Source organism: Hirundo rustica, chromosome 28 (assembly GCF_015227805.2).
Source record: "Hirundo rustica isolate bHirRus1 chromosome 28, bHirRus1.pri.v3, whole genome shotgun sequence".
Classification (NCBI taxonomy): domain Eukaryota; kingdom Metazoa; phylum Chordata; class Aves; order Passeriformes; family Hirundinidae; genus Hirundo; species Hirundo rustica.
The window spans coordinates 326,919-349,019 of record NC_053477.1 but is presented as its reverse complement, the minus strand read 5'-3'; the positions used below and the strand labels follow the sequence as shown (position 1 = coordinate 349,019).

Genomic DNA, 22,101 nt, shown 5'->3' with positions numbered 1-22,101 from the left:
TTTGGGGGGAGAAAACCACACGTTTTTGGCACAAACCCCCACATTTTTGGGGACAAATTCCCTATTTTTGCAACTCCTCTGCCCCAGGGCCGAAGCAATCAATCCCCAGTTTTTAATTCCCAGATCCCAATCGATCCAGGAGGGAATTCCCACCTGGATCGACAAATCGAGCTACAAGAGTAAAACACTGGGAAAGGCAATTCCTTACCTGCTACTTCCAGGGAATTTCCTCCACCCCAGGAATATCCCAAACAAACACATCCTGGCTTTAGAAATTCCTGGGATCTTTTTTTCCCAAATCCTGATTTTCCCAGGAAATCAGCAGGAAACCCAGCGAGGATCTCCTGCCCCTGACGGGGCGGAAGAGACCTTGGAAAACGTGACAGAAATTCCATTTATTGGGGAAAAAAACCCAAATCCCATCTCACGGTCTAGGGAGGGTTCAGGAATTACCAGAGTTTTTCACAGTTTTCCCAAAGAAACTTTGGGAGCTGAGAGGAAAAATCCCGTATTTTTTTACAGTTTTCCCAATGAAAGGAAAAACCCCAATTTTTACAGTTTTCCAAAAATTACTTCAGGACCTGAGAGGAAAAACCCTGTTTTTTCACAGCTTTCCCCAAGAAGCTTCAGTAGCTGAGAGGAAAAATCCCATTTTCTCCCAGTTTTCCCAAAGACACTTAAGGAGCTGAGAGGAAAAATTCCCATTTTTCCCCAATTTTCCCAAAGAAACTTCAGGACTTGAGAGGAAAATTCCCATTTTTTTCCCAGTTTTCCCCATGAAGCTTCAGTAGCTGAGAGGAAAAATCCCATTTTCTCCCAGTTTTCCCAAAGAAACTTCAGGACTTGAGAGGAAAATTCCCATTTTCTCCCAGTTTTCCCAAAGACACTTGGGGAGCTGAGAGGAAAATTCCCATTTTTCCCCACGTTCCGCTCCGAGTCCGAGTCCTCCTCACACTTGGCTGTGGCAGGCGCCTCCTTCCTCCTCCTCCTCCTCCTCGGCATTCCCGGGATTCACCGGGACGTATCCGCCCTCCCTGGGCAGGCACCAGCACCAGCCGGCGCCGCGGAGATCCAGGGAGGCGAAGCTGAGATCCCGCGCTTCCAGGCGCCGGAAATCCACGGAATCCAGGCGGGAATGGATCTCGTTGAGCTGCTGCCAGTGGAGCCAGGCCATGGCCAGGCCCAGCACCTGCGGGACAGCGACAGAGGGCTCGGGGACAATTCCCAACCCAGCCCGGACTTGGGAATTCCGGGAATCCGGGAGCGGCCAACGCTCCTTCCCAAAATCCCGTCTAAACCGGCGCACGGAATCCGGGATGGGTTTGGGGTGAGAGGGAGCTCAGAGCTCATCCGGTCCCACCAGGGGTCCCACACTTCCCAGAGATCCAGGTTATCCCAACCCAGCCTTGGACACTCCCAGGGATCCAGGGGCACCCACAGCTGCTCTGGGAATTCCAGCCCAGCCAGGAATTCCTTCCCAAAATCCCACCCAAACCTGCACATGGAATCTGGAATGGTTTTGGGTGGGAGGAACCTCAAATCCCATCCATGTCCCCACCATGGCAGGGACAATTCCCAGTGTCCTAGGTGACTCCAACCCGGCCTTGGGCATTCCCAGGGATCCAGGGGCAGCCACAGCTCCTCTGGGAATTGCATCCCAAATCCCATCTGAATCTCCCCTTTCCCGGTTTGCGGCCATTCCCTGTGTCCTGTCGCTCCATCCCTTGTCCCAGCCCCTCTCCAGCTCTGCTGGAGCTCCCTCAGGCCCTGGAACGTGCTGGAAGCTCTCCATGGATCCCTGGATCCTTCCCTTCTCCCAGTGAACATTCCCAGCTCTCCCAGCCCGGCTCCAGAGCAGAGGGGCTCCGGAATTCTGGAATTTCCTTCCCAAATCCACCTGGAAGCAGATCCCGAGGGGGTTTCCCTGGATCCCCAAGCCAGGAAATCCCATCCCTGGGAACGCTCTCCCAGCGCTGATGGCGGCTGGGCCCTGCAGAGAATCCCACCCCAAACTCCAGGGCTGCTCTTTCCTTCCCAAATCCACGCGGGAGTGGATCCCAAAGGGACTTCCATGGATTAACAGCTTCCCCAAGTCAGAAAAAGCGGAAAACCCGATCCCTGGAATTCTCTCCCAGCACCGAGCCCACCCTGGAGCCCTCCGTTGGCTCCTGCCCCATTCCCACTTTCCCAGTTCTTCCCACGGATCCTCTGGGATTCCCGGATTTTTGCTTTCCCAGCTGATCCCTGGGATCGGGATCAATCCCAGGCTGGCGCGTGGTTCCAGGGCTTTCCCAGCTCTGGGAATTCGGGATTGGAAAAAGCCCTGCAGGTGCTGAGGGGAAACATCCGGGAATCTCTGGGAATCTCCCGTTATCCCAAGGGCCTGGAACGAGGCTGGAATGTCTCATCCTGTGTGGGAGGTTTGGGAACAGCTCCGTCACTCCAGGAACTCCGGGAGAGCCCAGAGACACGGCCGGGATAATGGGATTGTGCCGATCCCCATCCAACGGCCAATCCCTGGGAACTGAGGCGTCACAATCCCATTTCCACGGATGTCTGGCTGCGGCCTCATTCCCATTATTAAATTGTCATCGCTCCCGATCCAAACCCCGATCCCGGGAAACCGGAAAAACCCTTTGAAATGGGGGAGTTTGGGGCAAATCTGTCGTTTTTCTCTCCAGGAAAGATTTGTGTTTGCATTCCATGGAAACAGAGCCAGGTCTGGGACAGCGATCCTGCCTGCCGAGGAATCCCAGAGAAAATGGGGAATTCTGGAAGGGAATTAAACCCTCCAAAGCGCTCTGTCAGGATCCTGAATCCCAGAGAAAATCGGGAATTCTGGAAGGGAATGAAACCATCCAAAGCTCTCAGTCAGGATCCCCAATCCCAGAGAAAATGGGGAATTCTGGAAGGGAATTAAACCCTCCAAAGCTCTCAGTCAGGATCCCCAATCCCAGAGAAAATGGGGAATTCCGGAAGGGAATGAAACCATCCAAAGCTCTCAGTCAGGATCCTGAATCCCAGAGAAAATGGGGAATTCTGGAAGGGAATGAAACCATCCAAAGCACTCAGTCAGGATCCTGAATCCCAGAGAAAATGGGGAATTCTGGAAGGGAATTAAACCCTCCAAAGCTCTCAGTCAGGATCCCCAATCCCAGAGAAAATGGGGAATTCTGGAAGGGAATGAAACCCTCCAAAGCTCTCAGTCAGGATCCTGAATCCCAGAGAAAATGGGGAATTCTGGAAGGGAATGAAACCATCCAAAGCACTCAGTCAGGATCCTGAATCCCAGAGAAAATGGGGAATTCTGGAAGGGAATTAAACCCTCCAAAGCTCTCAGTCAGGATCCCCAATCCCAGAGAAAATGGGGAATTCTGGAAGGGAATGAAACCATCCAAAGCTCTCAGTCAGGATCCCCAATCCCAGAGAAAATGGGGAATTCTGGAAGGGAATGAAACCCTCCAAAGCTCTCCGTCAGGATCCCGAATCCCAGAGAAAATGGGGAATTCTGGAAGGGAATGAAACCCTCCGAAGCTCTCAGTCAGGATCCCGAATCCCAGAGCCGTCGCTGCCGGCTGAGTTACGATCCCATTCCCGTCCCAGCCCGGCCCTAAATTCCCTCTTCCGCTTAATGAGAATGGTGGAAGCTGTCAGGAATTATGGATGCATCCAATATCCGAGGGCGCCGCGTTTTCCCGGAGCGCCGGCGGATCCGTGGATTTTACGGCACGGCGGAGCTCGGGAAGAGTCGCTGCGGGGGAAAACGGGAACAAAACGGAGCAAAGCTGGGGCTGGAAAAATGAAAAAGAGGAATTTTTTCTGGGATGGGGATCTGGGAGAACTGCCTGGGAATTGTTGCCATTGGAAGCTGGGGAAGTGCCCGTTCTTCCTGGCTGGAATTCGACCCTTTCCAGGCTTTTTGCTGTGGGATTTGAGTGTCCGGGGGGTGCAAATCCATGGAAAAGCTGCTACTCCAGAGGGCAAATAAATCCCAGGAGCTTCACACAACGAGGGAATCCATAAAACTTCCACTGGGAATCGTGGGAATTCCTGCCCATGGAATGAAACAGTTCCAAAGGTCCCTCCCAACCCGAAGAATTCCGTGATTCCTCTAAACCTGATTCCTGCCCCCGTGTAAAATTCCAAAGCTCAGCTCTATCCCAAAGCCTGGCTTTGCTCCTGGTTCCTTTGGATCAGTTTTCCACTGGGAATCGGGGTGGAATCCCCGCAAATCCTCCCTGGAATGATGAACAGATCCTCTCTTCTTCCTCTGGAAAGAGGGCTCAGGAAGTTCGGGAAGCAACGAAGGAAAAGGCTCAAACTTCCATTTCCACCTCATTTTCCAATGGAAGAAGGGCCTGGAAGTCCATGGATGTTTTCCCATAGGAATGGGCTGTGCCTGACCCCAGCCAGGAAAATTCCCTGGAAAAAACCCCTTTTCCATGGAGATGTGGGAACATTCCTGAGTTCTGGCCGGACCCTGCCCACCCGGAATGCCGAACCATTCCAGGCTTTCCCAGAGTTAACAAAGCCCAAAGGGTTTTGGGTTTTTTCCCTTCATTTTTGACTTTTCGTCCCTAAATTGGGATTTATGGAGAGGTCACATGGAAAAATCCCGTTTATTCCCTTTTCCCACTCCCTTAACCCGCCGGAGCCGTGGGGAGATTGGAGAGCAAACAAATCCCAAATTAATCTCCCAAGGAAATGTTCCCCCTGCACAGGGAACGTTTTCCATCCCTGTCACCGGGAGATGAAGACGCCGGCCTGGAAAACGCCCGGCTCAAGGAAAATTCCACGTTTTTTTTTATGGAATGGAACTGTCAATCTCCGGGATTGACGCTCCGGGGAGGAACAGCCGCCCCCACCCCGAGGATCTGGGATGCAGAGGCTGGAGATGGATGGGACGGAGGGAAAATGATTCAGCGGGATGGAGCGGAGCCCTCGGCAGGGACCGCCGGGAATTCCGCTGCTTCCGCTCGGATGCGGCACTTTCTGCTTCTCCGGGATGGGAAAACATCCCGGGTTTTGAGGGAAAAAAACCAGGATTGCAGAGGTTTTCCTGCTCCTGCTTCTGTTTGATTGCAGTGGATGAGAGGAGCAGGGAATGATCCCGGGGCTGGAGCCGGGCTGGGAGAGCTGGGAATGTTCACCAGGAGAAGGGAAGGATCCAGGGATCCAGGGAGAGCTTCCAGCACATTCCAGGGCCTGAGGGAGCTCCAGGAGAGCTGGAGAGGGGCTGGGACAAGGGATGGAGCAACAGGACACAGGGAATGGCTGCAAACCGGGAAAGGGAAGGTTTAGATGGGATTTGGGATGGAATGAGGGTGGGGAGGGGCTGGGCTGGAATTCCCAGAGGAGCTGTGGCTGCCCCTGGATCCCTGGGAATGCCCAAGGCCAGGCTGGATCCACCTGGGACAGCGGGAATTGTCCCTGCCATGGGGTGGGATGAGATCTTCCAGGTCCTTCCCAACCCAAACCATTCCAGGATTCTCTGGAAAAACCCCAGGAAAAACAAAATCCCCGGAAAAGCCTGGGGAAGGAACGAGCTGGATCCGCAATTCCCTAAAATCGGCCGGAAGAAGAAGGCCGGAGTTTTGGCGCCTCATTTGCAGCCCCAGCACGTTCCCAGCGCCGCGGAGAATCCTGCTGGAGGCAGGGAAGGATGGATGAGCTTGGCTGCTCCCGCCGGAAAATCCGCGGCCGCTCCGTGATTTAACGCGGCCAGCCCCAGGCCACGGCTGGCTCCGGGATGGAAAGGTCCCTGGGAATGACGGGGAATGTGTGGGATGAAGGGCTCGGAGCCGGGCTCAGAAGATGGGAATTCGGGTTGCTGGGGAACGGGAAAAAAGAATTCCAGGGGTGGATGGAGGTGGAGTTTGTGCCTCGCTCCGGATGGAGGGGAAGCGAGCGCAGCCCCTCCCGTGGGATCGGGGGTTCCCTCCAAAAACGGCCGGGATGTTCCCGGATTTGGGGGATCCCGGATTTCCCGACTCCCGCAGCCTCGGGAGCAGCTCCCACTCGGTGCTGGGTCCGGGCGGGATTTTCCCATCCCAGCTCTCCAATCTCAGTGGATCCCACCGGGATCAGCTTTCCCTGAGCCCTGCTCCGGAGGCAGAGCCCGGCTGCCTCTCCTGCGCCTCAGGCTCCCACCCGGACACGGGAAAAGCGGAGAAAACCTGGAAATTCCGGCACTTCCCGCGGGATGGGAGGGCCAGGTGGGATCGTTCAAACCCCTGGGCCGGGTGGGAAGAGAACACCGCAATTCCCGATCTCCAGGGGGGCTCCAAGCCAGCCAGAACTTTCCTTGGATCATTTTCCAGGATCCAAGAGCCAGAGCTCCCCCCCAGATCCATGGAAAACCTGGGATGCCAGGATGAGGGAAGGAACCGAGCTGGGATCCTCAACCTCGGAGCCCTTGGCTCAGTCAAGGCCCAAGTTTGACTTGAAGGAAGAGGAATAAAGAGGAAAAGTGGGAAAAACGCCAGAGCTGGGCTCAGGACATGGCTCAGAATCCCAGGACATGGCTCAGAATCCCAGGACACGGATCAGAATCCCGGACACGGATCAGAATCCCAGGACACGGATCAGAATCCAGGACACGGATCAGAATCCAGGACACGGATCAGAGTCCCAACCTTCCCTGCAGCATCCGGGAGTTTCCCGGTTGGAGGAGGTTGGATCCCCACGATTTCCACATGGGACGAAAGGCAGGGCTGGCACAGCTCAATCCCTGCGCTCTTCCCAAAATTCCCGGCTCTGTCCCCTCCCCACATCAACCCCTTCCCGCCTGGATCCGCGATTCCAGGCCAATCCACTCCTCTCCCCACGGATTTTGGGAACTGGAGCTGTCTGACAGCCCCTGGCAGCGCCATTTTCCACTGAATTCCCTCCAAATCCTGGCAGGATCCAACCCAATCCATCTTCCAAGTGCTGAAACTCGGGAGCAGATGGGGAGGACGAGCCGCTCCGGCTCCGCGGGAAGAGCTCACGCTGAGATCCATCAGCATTCCCGCGGATTTCCCGATTAGCGGCACCACTCCAGATCCATCAGCATTCCCGCGGATTTCCCGATTAGCGGCACCACTCCAGATCCATCAGCATTCCCGCGGATTTCCCGATTAGCGGCACCACTCCAGATCCATCAGCATTCCCGGGGATTTGCCCCCAGCATTCCCAATTAACGGCACCACTCCAGATCCATCAGGGCCCGGCATTCCCGCGGATTTCTCCCCAGCGTTCCCAATTAGCCGCCGGCCGTTAATGGATGAGGCTGCGGGCGGCGGCGCCGATGGATTGGGATGGGATAAAAACCGGCATTGGCTGCCCAAGCCCCATTCCAGACCTTTTTCCCACCATTCCTGCCCTTCCCAATGCTCATTTGGAAGGAAACGCTCCCAAAAAGTTTGGGAATGACAGCCACAAGCGGCTCTCCTGCCTCGGGATCGCGTCTGAACCATCCGCGAGCGCGAACTCCGGCTCTGACAAATCATCCCGAATTTCCCGCCCAGCTGCTGCCTTATCCAAGCCCTTCCTGCCTTTTGGTGCGAGCAGAGAATCGGGAAGAATTCTAGAAATAAAGGCAGGAATCATTTCGTTCCCGTTGGGATCAAACCCCACCCCCAGCAACGCCAACACCGACACAAGACGGAAGCGTTCCGCTCGTGGGCCTCGGGAAAAATCCCAAAAAAGGCCAAATCCAGAGCAAATCCCCAGGATTTGGTCAGGAGTAATTGAGGGGAGATCCAAGGCCTGGCAAACCCAGCGGGATTTGGGAGTGGGATTTATCCGGAGCGGAATTTGGGATGGGGATTTATCTGGAGGGGAATTCGGGATTGGGATTTATCTGGAGGGGAATTCGGGATGGGGATTTATCCGGAAGGAAATTCAGGACTGGGACTTATCCGTATGGGAATTTGGGATGGGGATTTATCTGGAGGGGAATTCAGGACAGGGATTTATCCGTAGCAGAATTCGGGATTGGGATTTATGCGTAGCGGAATTTGGGATTGGGATTTATCCGTAGCGGAATTTGGGATTGGGATTTATCCGTAGCGGAATTTGGGATTGGGATTTTTCCGGGGTCTCATTCCCAGCTCCGTTTGCTGAGGGCTGGGAGAGCAAACAGGGCAGGATTTGCTGGGCCAGGATTTGTTTCCAGGGGCTGTTACCGGATCCCAAACCGGATCCCAGGAGGAATTCCCGTTCTGCCAGGGATCACTTTTCCTGCCGCAAATCCCGTGTGGAACCGGGATTCCAAAGGAATTATTTCCCACCCCCAGCACAGGGAGAGGAGCTGAGAGCCGGGATCGGCTCCGCCGGCCGGGGATGGAGCTGGGAGCCCCAGAACTCCCATCCCGGAATTCCAGGGGAGGATTCCCGGGGGTCCCGCACGTACCTGCGGCAGCAGCAGGGAGCAGACGATGGCCAGGGTGGCCTGGAAGTTGTCCTTGAGCCAGAGCCCCACGGCATGGATACAGCCCCGGACGTGGATGGTGCCCAGCAGCTCCAGGCGCTGCGGGAGCGCAGACAGGATCCCCAATTCCCGCCCCATTCCCAGGAACCGCGCCTTTCCCGGAGTTCTGCCAGGAGCAGCCCCGGGCCGGGGCTCTTCGGCCCAAATCACCGCCCCGGGGGCAGAACTCTGCTCTCGCGCTTCCAAAGGAAGTTTTGGAGCCGAGGTCCGAACGCGGTTGGGATTAAATCCCAACTTTTGGGGCCCTGAGTGGGACCTGGGAGAGATCCTGGATCATCAAATTCCCTCGGCTGGGGCCTCTCCGAGCTGGGAATTCCCACATTTCTCCAGGGAATGCTGCCAGGAATTCCTACATTTCTGCCAGGAATTCCCACGTTTCTGCAGGGAATTCCCACATTCCCGCCCCTGGGGGATCCCTGGGCGGATCCTGGGCTGGTCCCTCCACCCTCCAGCTCCACCCCTCTCCCGCTGGGAAGGTTTAAGGGAATTCCCAGGTTGGAATCCCTGTTCTGGGGAGGTGCCGGGATCCAAAAGGGCCCCAAAATTCCATGGAAAACCCCCAAAAGTGAGTTTGGAGCAGCTGCATCCCAGCCTCGCCTGGGGACGGGAATTCCTGCAGGGAGCGTTTGATTTTGGGGATTTGGGGAAGAAGGAGAAGCAAATTCCCGAAAAAATTCCAACGTCACCTCCTTGTCCAGGGCGCGGTACCCGCACAGGGTGTTCACCACTCCTCCGGGAACCTGCGGAGAACGGGAACGGATTTATCCCGGGAAAACCAATGGGATTTATCTCAGGAAAACAGCAGAAATCCAAGTGAAGTCAGGAATTCCGGAGGTGCCCAGCACGGGACACTCAGGGCCCCCTCAGGCCGGTCCCTCGGGGTTTGGGATGTCCCTGGGACTGAGGGATCCTCGGGGCAAATCCCAAACCATTCCAGGATTCCGGGATCCTGGAGCCCCTCTGGAGCTGGGCTGGGAGAAGGGAAGGATCCAGGGAGAGCTTCCAGCACATTCCAGGGCCTGAGGGAGCTCCAGGAGAGCTGGAGAGGGGCTGGGACAAGGGACGGAGGGACAGGACACAGGGAATGGCCGCAAACCGGGAAAGGGGAGATTGGGAAGGGATTTGGGATGGAATGAGGGTGGGGAGGGGCTGGGATGGAATTCCCAGAGGAGCTGTGGCTGCCCCTGGATCCCTGGGAATGCCCAAGGCCAGGCTGGAGCACCCTGGAATAGTGGGAATTGTCCCTGTAGGTGGCCCTGGGTGGGATTTAAAGTCATGGAATTCCCAAGGGATTCGGCTCTCCCAATTCTTTTCCCGGAATTCTGGGGCTGTGCTGGGCTGGTTCCTTAAGGAACGGGGCCAAATCCATCCCAAGGTTTTGGTGCTTCCCAGGTTCCTCTTCTCCCAGAGATCCCAGAGCCTTTCACTTCCCAGAAAACCTCTCCAGGCGCCAGAGCCACAGCCGGGAGCTTTCCCTCTCGGATAAAACACAGAGATTCCATGGATTCAATGGATTTTCCTCCTGGAGCACCCTCCAGACCCAGCTCGGGAAATCCTGGAATGGTTTGGGTGGGAAGGGGCCTTAAATCCCATCCCACACCAGGGACACTTCCCAAAATCCCGGCCTGCTCCGACCTGGCCCTGAGCATTCCCAAAATGTTTCCCAAATTCCCCCTTCTCTGGATCAAGGGGATTTTTCCCTCTCCCTGCTCAAGTTTTGGGGTTTTTTTTTGGGGATTTATTTTTTCCAAATTGTCCCAAAAAAACCCACGGGAGTGTAAAAATACGCAGGAAGCGCCCTGGGCTCCCCGCAGCCCTTCCTCACCGCGGGAATTCCCGATTCCATCTCCATTCCTCGGGCTCGTTAATCAAGGCCCTGATTAGCGCGGATCTCTAATCTGCATCTCATTTGCATACCGGGCCCGCGCCGCTGATTGGGCCCCGCCTCGCTTCCCTCTTTTCCCATTAAAAACCCCCGGAACAACGCGGGGCTGAGGAGGAATTTTCCCCGCGCCGGGCGAGGGCCGGGATCTGGCGCGGATATTCCCAAAGATCCGGAGTTTCGCTGCCGGGATGGAGCTGGGCAGAGCCTTTTCCGGGCTCCTTCCCGGAGATTTCTGGGGTTTTCCAGCCTCGCTGGGATTGCTGGAGTTTTTCCCGGATCCTGAGGTTTTATCCTCGGATGGATTCCGTTGGTTGGATGAAAGAGTCCGGGCCAAAAAATCCCGGCTTGGTTTGGATTCCCGAATGTGGGAATTCCCCCCAGGAGAACTCCCGGCTCTGGAATTCCGCTCTGGAGCCCAGCTCCATCGGTGGGGGTTGGAATTCCGGCTTTTCCTGATCCCAAGGACCCAGGGGGATCCTTGGGCAAAGCCCTGCCAGCAGCAAATCCCTCAAAAATCCCCTCATTCCCTAAAAATCCCCTCATTCCCTAAAAATCCCTTCAGTGGGAGGCAGGAGCAGGAACGGGATCCCAAAAACTTCCAAACCCCGCCGCGTCCGGAGGGGAATGGGACTGGGGGAGGATCCAGGCTGGGATGGAGCAGAGTCAGATCCCAAAATCCTGGAATGGTTTGGGTTGGGAAGGACCTTAAATCCCAGCCAGGGCCATCCTGGGACAATTCCCACTGTCCCGGATTCCAGCCCGGCCTTGGGCACTTCCAGGGATCCAGGGGCAGCCACAGCTCCTCTGGGAATTCCATCCCCAAATCCCACTGAAATCTCCATTTCCCATTTTCCTGTCCCTCCATCCCTTATCCCAATCCCTCTCCACCTCTCCTGGAGCCCCTGCAGGGGGCCCCAAAATTTCCCTGGAATTTCCCTTCTCCAGGGGAACATTCCCAAGTCTTTCCAAGCTGCTGCCATTTTTTTCCCCCACATTATCCATTCCCAAACCTTTTACATCCCCCAGCTGGAAACCTCAGCACTTCCAACAATTCCTCCATTATCCCGGGATTCGGCCTCCACGATCCCAGAGAATTCCAGACTGATCCATAAACAGAAATCTCCTATTTCGGCTCCTCCATCCTCTTCCCCCTGAAATTCCCTCAAACCTTTTTCCAGGTGGGAATGACAAAGCAGAAACCCTTTGGAGCAGAAAAACCAGCGGGAAGAGGGATTTTCCCTGGAATTCTGGCGTTTTCCATAAATAAAGATTCCCCTTCCATCTGCTTCACCCTCCCACGCCGAAATTCCCTCAAACCTTTTTCCAGGTGGGAATTACAAAGCAGAAAACCTTTGGAGTAGAAAAACCAGCAGGAAGAGGGAATTTCCTGGGAATCTTGGCATTTTCCATAAATAAAGATTCTTATTCTATCTCCTTCACCCTCTCCCGCCAGAATTCCCTTTTTCCAGGTGGGAATGCCGCGAACCCAAACCCCTTTCCCTTTGGGGGAAGCGCTGGGAAGAGGGAATTTCCCGGGAATCTTGGCGTTTTCCATAAATAAACATTCCTATTCCATCTGCTTCACCCTCTCACGCCGAAATTCCCTCAAAACCTTTTTCCAAGTGGGAATAACATTAAGCAGAAACAGGAAGAGGGATTTTCCCTGGAATTCTGGAGTTTTCCATAAATAAACATTCCCATCCCATCTCCTTTACCCTCTCCCGCCGGAATTCCCTCAAAACCATTTTACAAGTGGGAATGCCATAAACTCAAAACCCTTTGGAGTAGAAAAAGCAGCAGGAAGAGGGAATTTCCCGGGAATTCTGGCGTTTTCCATAAATAAACATTCCCATTTTATCTCCTTCACTCTCTCCCACCAGAATTCCCTTTTTCCAGGTGGGAATGCCGCGAACCCAAACCCCTTTCCCTTTGGGGGAAGCGCTGGGAAGAGGGAATTTCCCGGGAATCTTGGTGTTTTCCATAAATAAACATTCCCATCCCATCTGCTTCGCCCTCTCCCGCCGGGATTCCCCTTCTCCAGGTGGGAATGCCGCTTTCCCTTTGGGGGAGCGCCGGGCAGAGGGAATTCCCGGGAATGCCGGCTTGGCGCTCACCCCGCGGACGCAGCAGGAATGCGGAACGCCGCAGGCCAGGGCCCCGCTGCCGTTGCACCAGTGGTACCGGTTCACTTCCCAATCCCGGAATTCGTCCCCTCCGCAGCAGGAAAACTGCAGGAAAAACACAGGGAGAGGGTGAGGGGGGGAGCTGGGAAACCGCGGAATTCCGGGAGAAACGGGGAGGGATTTGGGGTTGGGATACCGGGGAGAAATCCCTCCCTGGGAGGGTGGGGAAGGGCTGGGATGGAATTCCCAGGGAATTCCCCGGCCCTGGAGCACCTGGAGACTCCTTCAAAATGCCGGAAAAGGGGTTTGGAATCAGCCCGGTGCCGCCGCGATAACAGGGAATGGATTCCCATGGACGCAGGGATAATGGGAGATAATTAATTGGAATAATGGGAGGGAATTCCTCCCTGGGAGGGCTGGGATGGAATTCCCAGAGAAGCTGGATCCTTTGGAAGCGTCCAAGGCCAGGATGGAACAACCTGGGATAGGGGAAATGGAAAAAGAGGAATTTTGAGATCCAAGCCAAACCATTCCATAATTCCAATCCAATTCCCGGCATCTCCGTTTCCCCATTTTTCCCTGCTCCCAGGGAAGCGGAAGGGTAAAAAAAGTGGGAATTTTTTCCCATTTGTCCCCATTTTGGAGGGATTCGTGCGTGCATTTCCCTGGGCCTCGCATCCATCCGTGGGATCAGCCCCATCCACAATTCCATGGTTTAATTCCGGGTGACAAATCCAGCTTTTCCCGAGGCCCCGGCAGCGCCCTCAGGGACGGATTTGGAGGCTCTCAGCCATCCCAAAATCCCCATCGGCCCCGCAGGGATTCCTGTTCCCGTCAGGATGAATCGGGATCAAATCCTGCAGCTACAAAGGGGAAGGATAAAATCCCAATCTCCTTTCCTTCCTCCTCTTCCCGCAGCGAAGATTAAAACAAAAAAAATCCCAATCAAAGTCATTCCAGGGAATAAAAATGAGCCCGCTCCGAACCAGCTCCTGACGGAAAACAACGGGAATTCGAGATTCCCCCCGAAAGGAAAAGCCTGGAATGGCCAGGAAAGGTTGGAGAACAGGGGGAAAAGGATTTTTCCCATTTTTCAAGCACCAAACGCATCCGGGAGCAGATTTTTGGGAGAGGATTTTCCCCTCTGCTCCCCTTTTCCAAGGGGAAGCAGGAAAAATTCTTGGGATCCTCCTGCTCTGCTCCATCTCGGGCACAGATTTACAATTCCTGGATTCCCACCTGGAATTCCCGGATTTCTCTAGGTGCCGGGGAGGGCAAGCAGCTCCCAAAATCCGCAGGGAAAAAGGGGAGGAAAATCCCAAAGGGAAGCAGCAGATGGGAAAAAAAACGCTGGAAAAACCACGTGGAATGGTCTGGAAGGAGCCTGATCCCAGATTATTCGGAATTCCCAGAAATGAATCCGCTTTTCCCGGAGATCCGTGGGTTCCCGGGGCTCTGGGAAAAGCCCCCGCCGGGAATTCCCGGCTGCTCCCAGCGGCTCCGTTTCTCACCCACGCGGAATTCCAGCCTCATCCTGGGGAGGCTGGAGCAAAACTTGTGGAAAATTCCAACCTTTCCCCGGATCCGAGGCCTCCGGAGGGTTCCCGGCCCGGTTTTGAGCTCGGCTCAGCGAGGCCGGGCCTAAAGTCCCGAAGCCAAGGAGGAGCCCCGGAATTAAAGCCTTAAATTCCAAAGGCAAGGAGCTGCCCGGGCTCCCTCGCTCCAAATCCAGGGATAAAACCTGCGGATCTGGGATGTTTCAAGATAAACTGAGGGAATTTGGGCCGAGGTGGGAACATCCCAAATCCTCTGGGAGCAGCTTGGCCTCGGAGCCGGGCTCTGCTCCCTGATCCCACCTGGGACATTCCCAGAGTTTCCCACCTCAAGTTTTGGGATTTTCCATGGTTTTTTTCCCATTTAGGAATGCTCAGAGCCAGGCTCTGCTCCCCGATCCCACCCAGGACATTCCCAGGATTTCACCAAGTTTTGGGATTTTCCATGGTTTTTTTCCCATTTAGGAATGGTCAGAGCCAGGCTCTGCTCCCCGATCCCACCTGGGACATTCCCAGGATTTCACCAAGTTTTGGGATTTTCCATGTTTTTTTTCCCCATTTAGGAATGCTCAGAGCCAGGCTCTGCTCCCTGATCCCACCCCGGACATTCCCAGAGTTTCCCACCTCAAGTTTTGGGATTTTCCATGGGGTTTTTTCCCATTTAGGAATGCTCAGAGCCAAGAACTTCCCACCAGAAATATCCACACTGGGAACAGGAGCAATCCCACATCCCAGAATTCCCAGTCCTCGGGGATGGTTGGGTTGGATCTTGGAGGGCTTTTCCACACTCAACCATTCCGTGGAAAAATTGGAATTCCCTCTCCTCCCAGCCCCCACAAATCTGGGATTTTCCCGTGGGAATCGGGGCCTGTCCTGCTGCTGGGGGCTCCAGGGAAAAGGGATTTTTCCAAGGGTTTTTGGATCCCTGGGGAAGATTTAAAATGTCTTTATCACTTCCCTCCTCCCTCCCTCTCCGGACAGGTTGGAAAGAGATTTAAAAATTCCGGGCAGAGATTTCCCACCAAAACGCGGGGATGGAAATATCCCGGCAGGATCCAGGCCCGGGAGCAGCCGAGGCTCCTCCCAGGGCACGCAAATTCCAGGATAATTCCCAAAAAAATTCCCCGGAAAACCCAACCAGGTGAAGATATCCGAGGAAAACGGCCCAGGGACGGGAATGACGGAAAATCCAGGGAAGATGGGGCATGGGATTAACAATTCCTTGGAAAAGTTCCCCCTTTTCCCGTGCAAACCTTTTCCTGCACAAAATCCAGGATGTTTTTGAAGTCCAGGTCATCGTAGTAGTGCCGGATTCCCTCCTGGATGTTGGAGTGGAAAACCTCGTTCATCTGGCGCGGAGAATCCCGGAACGCGGGAAAAGTCAGGGAAAACAGCACAAAATCCCACGTTTTTCACGGCTGGCACCGGAGGAGGGATTTTACCCCACCCCAAGGTGATTTCCTGGGATAAAATCCATCCTTTGGGATCCATTCCCGGCACATCCGAGCAGACCCGGGAACCTTTATCCACCTGATTTTTCCTCTTCCCTTTAATTTGATCCCAAAGCTCCTCCGGACTCCGCAATCCCACGGAAAATCAGGATTTCAACCCCTGGCCGAGGGCTCTGCCGCCTCAGGAGAGGGAAGGGGGCTCTGAGAGGGGAATTATCCATGGAAAAACATTCCACAGGTGGGAGCAGAGCCCTCACAGAGCCCTGGATCCTTCCCGACCCCGAGAAATCCCTCGGGATTCCAGCAGGGAATGGCGAGGATGGGCCGGGGCTGGCACTTCAGGGGATTCATTAAGCACTAATTGGATGGAAAAGGCTTTTTTGGGATTCCTGGGAATGTTCCTGGGGAGGCTCCGAGGGCCCAGGGCAGAGCCGGAGCTAAAAAAACGTCCAGGCGGGAATGTTTGTTAATTCCCAAAAAAAAACGTCCAGGCGGGAATGTTAATTCCCAAAAAACCCATCCAGGTGGGAACATTTGTTAATTCCCAAAAAAAACCCGTCCAGGAGGGAATGTTTCTTAATTCCAAAAAAAAACCCCATCCAGGCGGGAATGTTCGTTAATTCCCAAAAAAACCCATCCAGGTGGGAATGTTTGTTAATTCCCATAAAAAAAAATCCAGATGGGAATGTTAATTCCCAAAAAAAACCCGTCCAGGAGGGAATGTTTCTTAATTCCCAAAAAAACCCCATCCAGGTGGGAATGTTTGTTAATTCCCAAAAAAAACCCCCATCCAGGTGGGAATGTTCGTTAATTCCCAAAAAAACCATCCAGATGGGAATGTTAATTCCCAAAAAATCCCATCCAGGTGGGAATTTCGTTAATTCCCAAAAAACCCCATCCAGGTGGGAATGTTAATGGAAGGAAAAAGGGAATTTTTCCCTGAGGTTGGAGCCGGTGGAAAAAGGGAGGGAAGAGGAAAATTCAATTTTCCAAGAGGCCGTGACAGGAAAATGAAAGGTTGGGAAGAGCCGGAGCGGGGAGAGAACTCGGGAAGGAGGAGAAGGTGCCGGGGATGATTCCTGGGAATCCCAGCAGCTCGGGGGAGCTCTGGGAATATTTTCATTCCCGGTTTTCACCGGACCGACGCATTCCCGGCTTCTCCCTGCCGGTTCGTCCCCAGGAGGGATCACCCCGGCTCCGTCCTCGGGAACGACGATTCTGGGTTTGGGAACAACCATTCGATTTTTCGGGAATCCCCCTGGAATGAATTCCCGGTTTTCCAGGTGGGAGTTGAACCTGCCGGGGTTCTGCTCCCTCCCCAGGATCCCAACCCCGTTAATTCCCGGCTCATTTGCATATCAATGGAGCTGATTTGCATATGGAGCGCTCCCCGGCTGATTTCATCCGAAATCCAATTAACTCCGGGATTTGGGAGTTTGATGAACATCCATTGTTCCAGAGGCGGATTTGCGCTTCCCGCATTTCCAGGTCGGATTTGTCCCTCCCTCATTGTCTGCGGTTTAATTAAGTTTTGATATCAAACCCCATTAAATTAAAATTAATTTTACATCAACTGAAATTTAAAACTCCTGCCGCATCCCGGAGTTCCGCCCCGCAGGAATTGCAATTCCAGTTTTTGGGAACGACAACTCCACGGTCAGGAGTAACCGTTCGATTTTTTGGGGAACGGCCATTCCGTTTTCGGGAATAAGAATTTGATTTTGGGGAAAAACCGCTCAATTTTCAGGAACGGCCGTCCGATTTTTAGAAATAGTGAGTTCAATTTTTGGGAACAGCCACTCAATTTTTGGGAATGAGCATTCCATTTTCGGGAGTAATAATATGATTTTTGGGAATGACCATTCAATTTTTGGGGAATGGCCGTTTGCTTTTTAGGAAAAACAATTCAATTCTTGGAAATAACAAATCAGTTTTCGGGAATAACAATTCCATTTTCGGGAATAACAATTCAATTTTTTTGGGCATGGCCGTTCAATTTTTGGAAGTAACAGTTCTGTTTTTGGGAATAACCATTCAATTTTTGGGAATGGCCATTTTTGAGAATAACAATTCAATTTTGGGGAAAAACCTTTCCGTTTTTGCGAATAACCGTTCATTTTTTGGGAACGGCCGTTCCAGTTTTTGGGAACGTCCATTCCAGTTTTTGGGAATGACAACTGAATTCCCGGGAATTCCGGCTGTCGCGGCTCCCACCTTGTTCTCGAAGATGATCTCCATGAGGATCAGCAGCAGCTCCGTCAGGAAGATCAGCAGCAGCACCCAGAAGAACTGGAACGGGGAAAGGTCGGATCATCCCCGATCCGCGTCCGGCTCCAACACGGCCACCGAGGCACCGGGGATGCGAGGAACTCCTCATGGGAATTCCGGGTTTTCCCGGAATTTTGGCTGAAATTCTGCCTTGGCGGCCGTGTTCCCAGCTGTCACCCCCATCCTGGGGAGGGGGAGCGGGAAGGGAGCGGGAAGGGAGCGGGAAGGGAGCGGGAAGGGAGCGGGAAGGGAGCGGGAAGGGATTGGGAAGGGATTGGGAAGGGATTGGGAAGGGATTGGGAAGGGATTGGGAAGGGAGCGGGAAGGGAGCGGGAAGGGAGCGGGAAGGGAGCGGGAAGGGAGCGGGAAGGGAGCGGGAAGGGATTGGGAAGGGATTGGGAAGGGAGCGGGAAGGGAGCGGGAAGGGAGCGGGAAGGGAACGGGAAGGGAGCGGGAAGGGATTGGGAAGGGAGCGGGAAGGGAGCGGGAAGGGATTGGGAAGGGAGTGGGAAGGGAGCGGGAAGGGAGCGGGAAGGGAGCGGGAAGGGATTGGGAAGGGAGCGGGAAGGGAGTGGGAAGGGATTGGGAAGGGAGCGGGAAGGGAGCGGGAAGGGATTGGGAAGGGATTGGGAAGGGAGCGGGAAGGGAGCGGGAAGGGATTGGGAAGGGAGCGGGAAGGGAGCGGGAAGGGAGCGGGAAGGGAGCGGGAAGGGAGCGGGAAGGGAGCGGGAAGGGAGCGGGAAGGGAGCGGGAAGGGAGCGGGAAGGGAGCGGGAAGGGAGCGGGAAGGGATTGGGAAGGGAGCGGGAAGGGAGCGGGAAGGGATTGGGAAGGGATTGGGAAGGGATTGGGAAGGGATTGGGAAGGGAGCGGGAAGGGAGCGGGAAGGGAGCGGGAAGGGATTGGGAAGGGATTGGGAAGGGAGCGGGAAGGGAGCGGGAAGGGATTGGGAAGGGAGCGGGAAGGGAGCGGGAAGGGATTGGGAAGGGAGCGGGAAGGGATTGGGAAGGAGCCCGAGGATCTCCCCCGGCACAAAGCTCCAAACCAATTCCGGATTTCACGGAGAAACTTCCCAAGGAAATCTTTCTCCGGCTCTGGATGCTGAGTCAGGAAGAGCCGCTCGATTCCGATTCAATTAACGCAGCCATTAACGAGCTCATCCATCCCAATTCCTAATAAATGACTCTAATTCCCACAGAAACCCTGGGAACTGATAAATCCCTCCCCATCCCGGGAGGATCTCCGAGGTTCTGCTCCCCGTTAATTATTCCCAAATCGGGATTTTCCAACCCCGAGAGACGAGATCGGTGCGGTTTAACTCCGCTCCCTCCGGAGCGCAGATCCCGCGGGGTTGGAGTCGCCAGGACATCGATCCTGAGGATTTGGGGACGTCAGGAACGGCCTGTTCCCGGTGGATAAATGGGAACGGAGCCGCTGCGGGGGCGGGAGATGGATGGAGCTTTCAGCCGGCCTGAGCGGGCACAAATCATCCGGAATTCCAGCGGGAATTCCACGGCTCCGGGGAGAAACCAGCCCGGATCCTTTGAAACACGAACCCCAGACGCTTTGAAACACAAATCCCGGTTTAAACACGAATCCCAGATCCTCTGAAATAAAATTCCCAATCCTTTAAACACAAGTCCAGATTTAAACATGACCCTTGATCCTTTTGGACAGAAATCCCTTAAAATTCGATCCCTTAAAACACGATCCTGGATCCTTGTAAACAAGATTCCAGACACAGTCCTGGATCCTTTTAAACACAAATCCAGGTCCTTTTAAACTGGATCCCAGATCCCTTGAAACACAATCCTGGATGCTTTAAAACACGATCCTGGATCCTTTAAACAAGATTCCAAACACAATCCTGGATCCTTTTAAACACAAATCCAGGTCCTTTTAAACTGGATCCCAGATCCCTTGAAACACAATCCTGGATGCTTTAAAACACGATCCCGGATCCTTGTAAACAAGATTCCAGACACAATCCTGGATCCTTTTAAACACAAATCCAGGTCCTTTTAAACTGGATCCCAGATCCTTTAAAACACAACCCTGGATCCTTTTAGACACAAATCCCAGATCTTTTTAAACACGATCCCAGATAATTTTGAACAGAAATCCTGGATCCTTTGAAACACGATACCAGATCCTGTTAAGCACAAATCCCGAATCCTTTGAACACAAATCCCGGTTTAAACACGAATCCCAGATCCTCTGAAACAGGATTCCCAATCCTTTAAACACAAATCCAGGTTTAATCACAACCCCGGATCCTTTTGGACAGAAATCCGGATCCTTTTAAACATGATCCCAAATCCTTTTAAAGGTGAATCCGGATCCTTCCAAACACAGTCCCAGATCCCTTTAAACAAGATTCCAGACACAAATTGGGATCCTTTTGAAAACGATTCCAGATCCCTTCAGACGGGAATCCTGGCTCCTCCTAAACACAAATCCTGGATCCTTCCAGACACGGAATTGAATGCTTTGGAACCACACCACGGATCCTTCTGAACAGAAATCCTGGATCCTTTTAAACACGAATCCAGGTCCTTTTAAACTGGATTCCGAATCCTTTTAAACACAATCCAGATCCTTTCAAACACAAATCCTGCTCCTGTTAGACACAAATCCTGGATCCTTTTAAACACAACCCAGATCCTTTTAAACACAAATCCAGATCCTTTAAAACACAGTCCTGGATACTTTCAGACAGGAATCCCAGATCCTTTTAAACATGACCCCAGATCCTTCTAAACTTGATCCTGGATCCTTTTAAACACAAATCCAGATCTAAACACAAATCCCAGATACTTTTAAAGACAATCCCAGATCCTGTTAAACATGATCCCGGATCCTTTAGAACAGAGATCCTGAATCCGTTAAACACAAATCCAGGTTTAAACACAAATCCAGGTTTAAACACAATCCCGGATCTTTCTAGACACGAATTCAGATCCTTTTATCACGGGCCTGGATCCTTTTAAATCCAAATCCGGATCCTTCCAAACGCAATCCCTGGATCCTTCCAAACGCAATCCCTGGATCCCTTTAAACTTGATCCTGGATCATTTGAACACAAATCCAGGTTTAAACACAAATCCAGGTTTAAACACAAATCCAGGTTTAAACACAAATCCCAGATCTTTCTAGACACGAATTCAGATCCTTTTATCACGGGCCTGGATCCTTTTAAATCCAAATCCGGATCCTTCCAAACACAATCCCTGGATCCTTCCAAACACAATCCCTGGATCCTTCCAAACACAATCTCCCTGGATCCTTCCAAACACAATCCCTGGATCCTTCCAAACACAATCTCCCTGGATCCTTTCAAATCCACATCCAGATCCTTCCAAGCACGATTTTCCCGTTTTTCCATCAAAGCACCCAAGAGCCGCAGCTGCCAGGCCCAGCTCAGCTCCGAGAGCTCCTCCAGCGCCTCTCTCCCTGATTGCCTTTGTTCCCGGGATTTATCCCGGAAAGGACAATTCCCGACGGGAACAAGGGCGCTGATTGCCACCGCTCCCTGCTCCTTCCTGTGCTCAGCCATTCCCGGCTTTTCACCTCCCCATTCCCACAAAACCTGGCCTGGGCAGGGAGGGGGAGCTGCTTTTCCTTGGGAATTCGATTTTCCTTGGGAATTCTCACCCCGGGATGGACCTCGGGAGGGAAAATACAGTGGGGACTCTGAATCCATGGAATTCCCTCCCTGGGATCCCTCACACATGGAGATGACTCCGGATCCATGGAATTTCTCCTGAAGACCTGCCCCAAGATGTAGTTTTGGTTCCAGATCCATGAAATTCCTTCCTTGAGACCTCCCAGACATGGAGGTGACCCTGAATCCATGAAATTCCTTCCAAGGGATCCCCAAACCACAGAGGTGACCCTGAACGCATGGAATTCCCTCCTGGAGACCTCCCGGACAGGGTTTTGACTCCATATTCATGGAATTCCCTCCTGGAGCTCCCCAAACCACAGAGATGACCCTGAATCCATGGAATTCCCTCCGTGGAATCCCCAAAACACCGAGATGACCCCAAATCCTCGGAATTCCCTCCTGGAGACCTCCCAGACATGGAGACAACTCTGTATCCATGAAATTCCCTCCCTGGGATCCCCAAACCACAGAGGTGACCCCAAATCCATGAAATTCCCTCCCTGGAAATCCTCAAACCACCGAGGTGACCCTGAATCCAGGGAATTCCCTCCTGGAGACCTCCCAGACAGGGTTTTGACTCCATATTCATGAAATTCCCTCCCTGGGATCCCCAAACCACGGAGACAACTCTGTATCCATGGAATTCCCTCCCTGGGATCCCCAAACCACCGAGGTGACCCCG

General features: G+C 53.5%; 1 protein-coding gene across 2 annotated transcripts in view; it reads right to left on the bottom strand.

The window, feature by feature from the left end:
- Window positions 1-22,101, bottom strand: part of LOC120764002 (tetraspanin-15-like) — a 41,393-nt gene that overhangs the window by 6,698 nt on the left and 12,594 nt on the right. For both annotated transcript variants that reach the window (XM_040087662.2, XM_040087663.2), the window contains exons 5-10: window positions 17,700-17,774; window positions 15,288-15,383; window positions 12,473-12,586; window positions 9,160-9,213; window positions 8,396-8,512; window positions 954-1,189 (exon numbers count right to left, since the gene is read on the bottom strand). In XM_040087662.2, coding sequence (XP_039943596.1) covers window positions 954-1,189; window positions 8,396-8,512; window positions 9,160-9,213; window positions 12,473-12,586; window positions 15,288-15,383; window positions 17,700-17,774 — 692 coding nt within the window. The remainder of the gene's footprint in view (window positions 1-953; window positions 1,190-8,395; window positions 8,513-9,159; window positions 9,214-12,472; window positions 12,587-15,287; window positions 15,384-17,699; window positions 17,775-22,101) is intronic.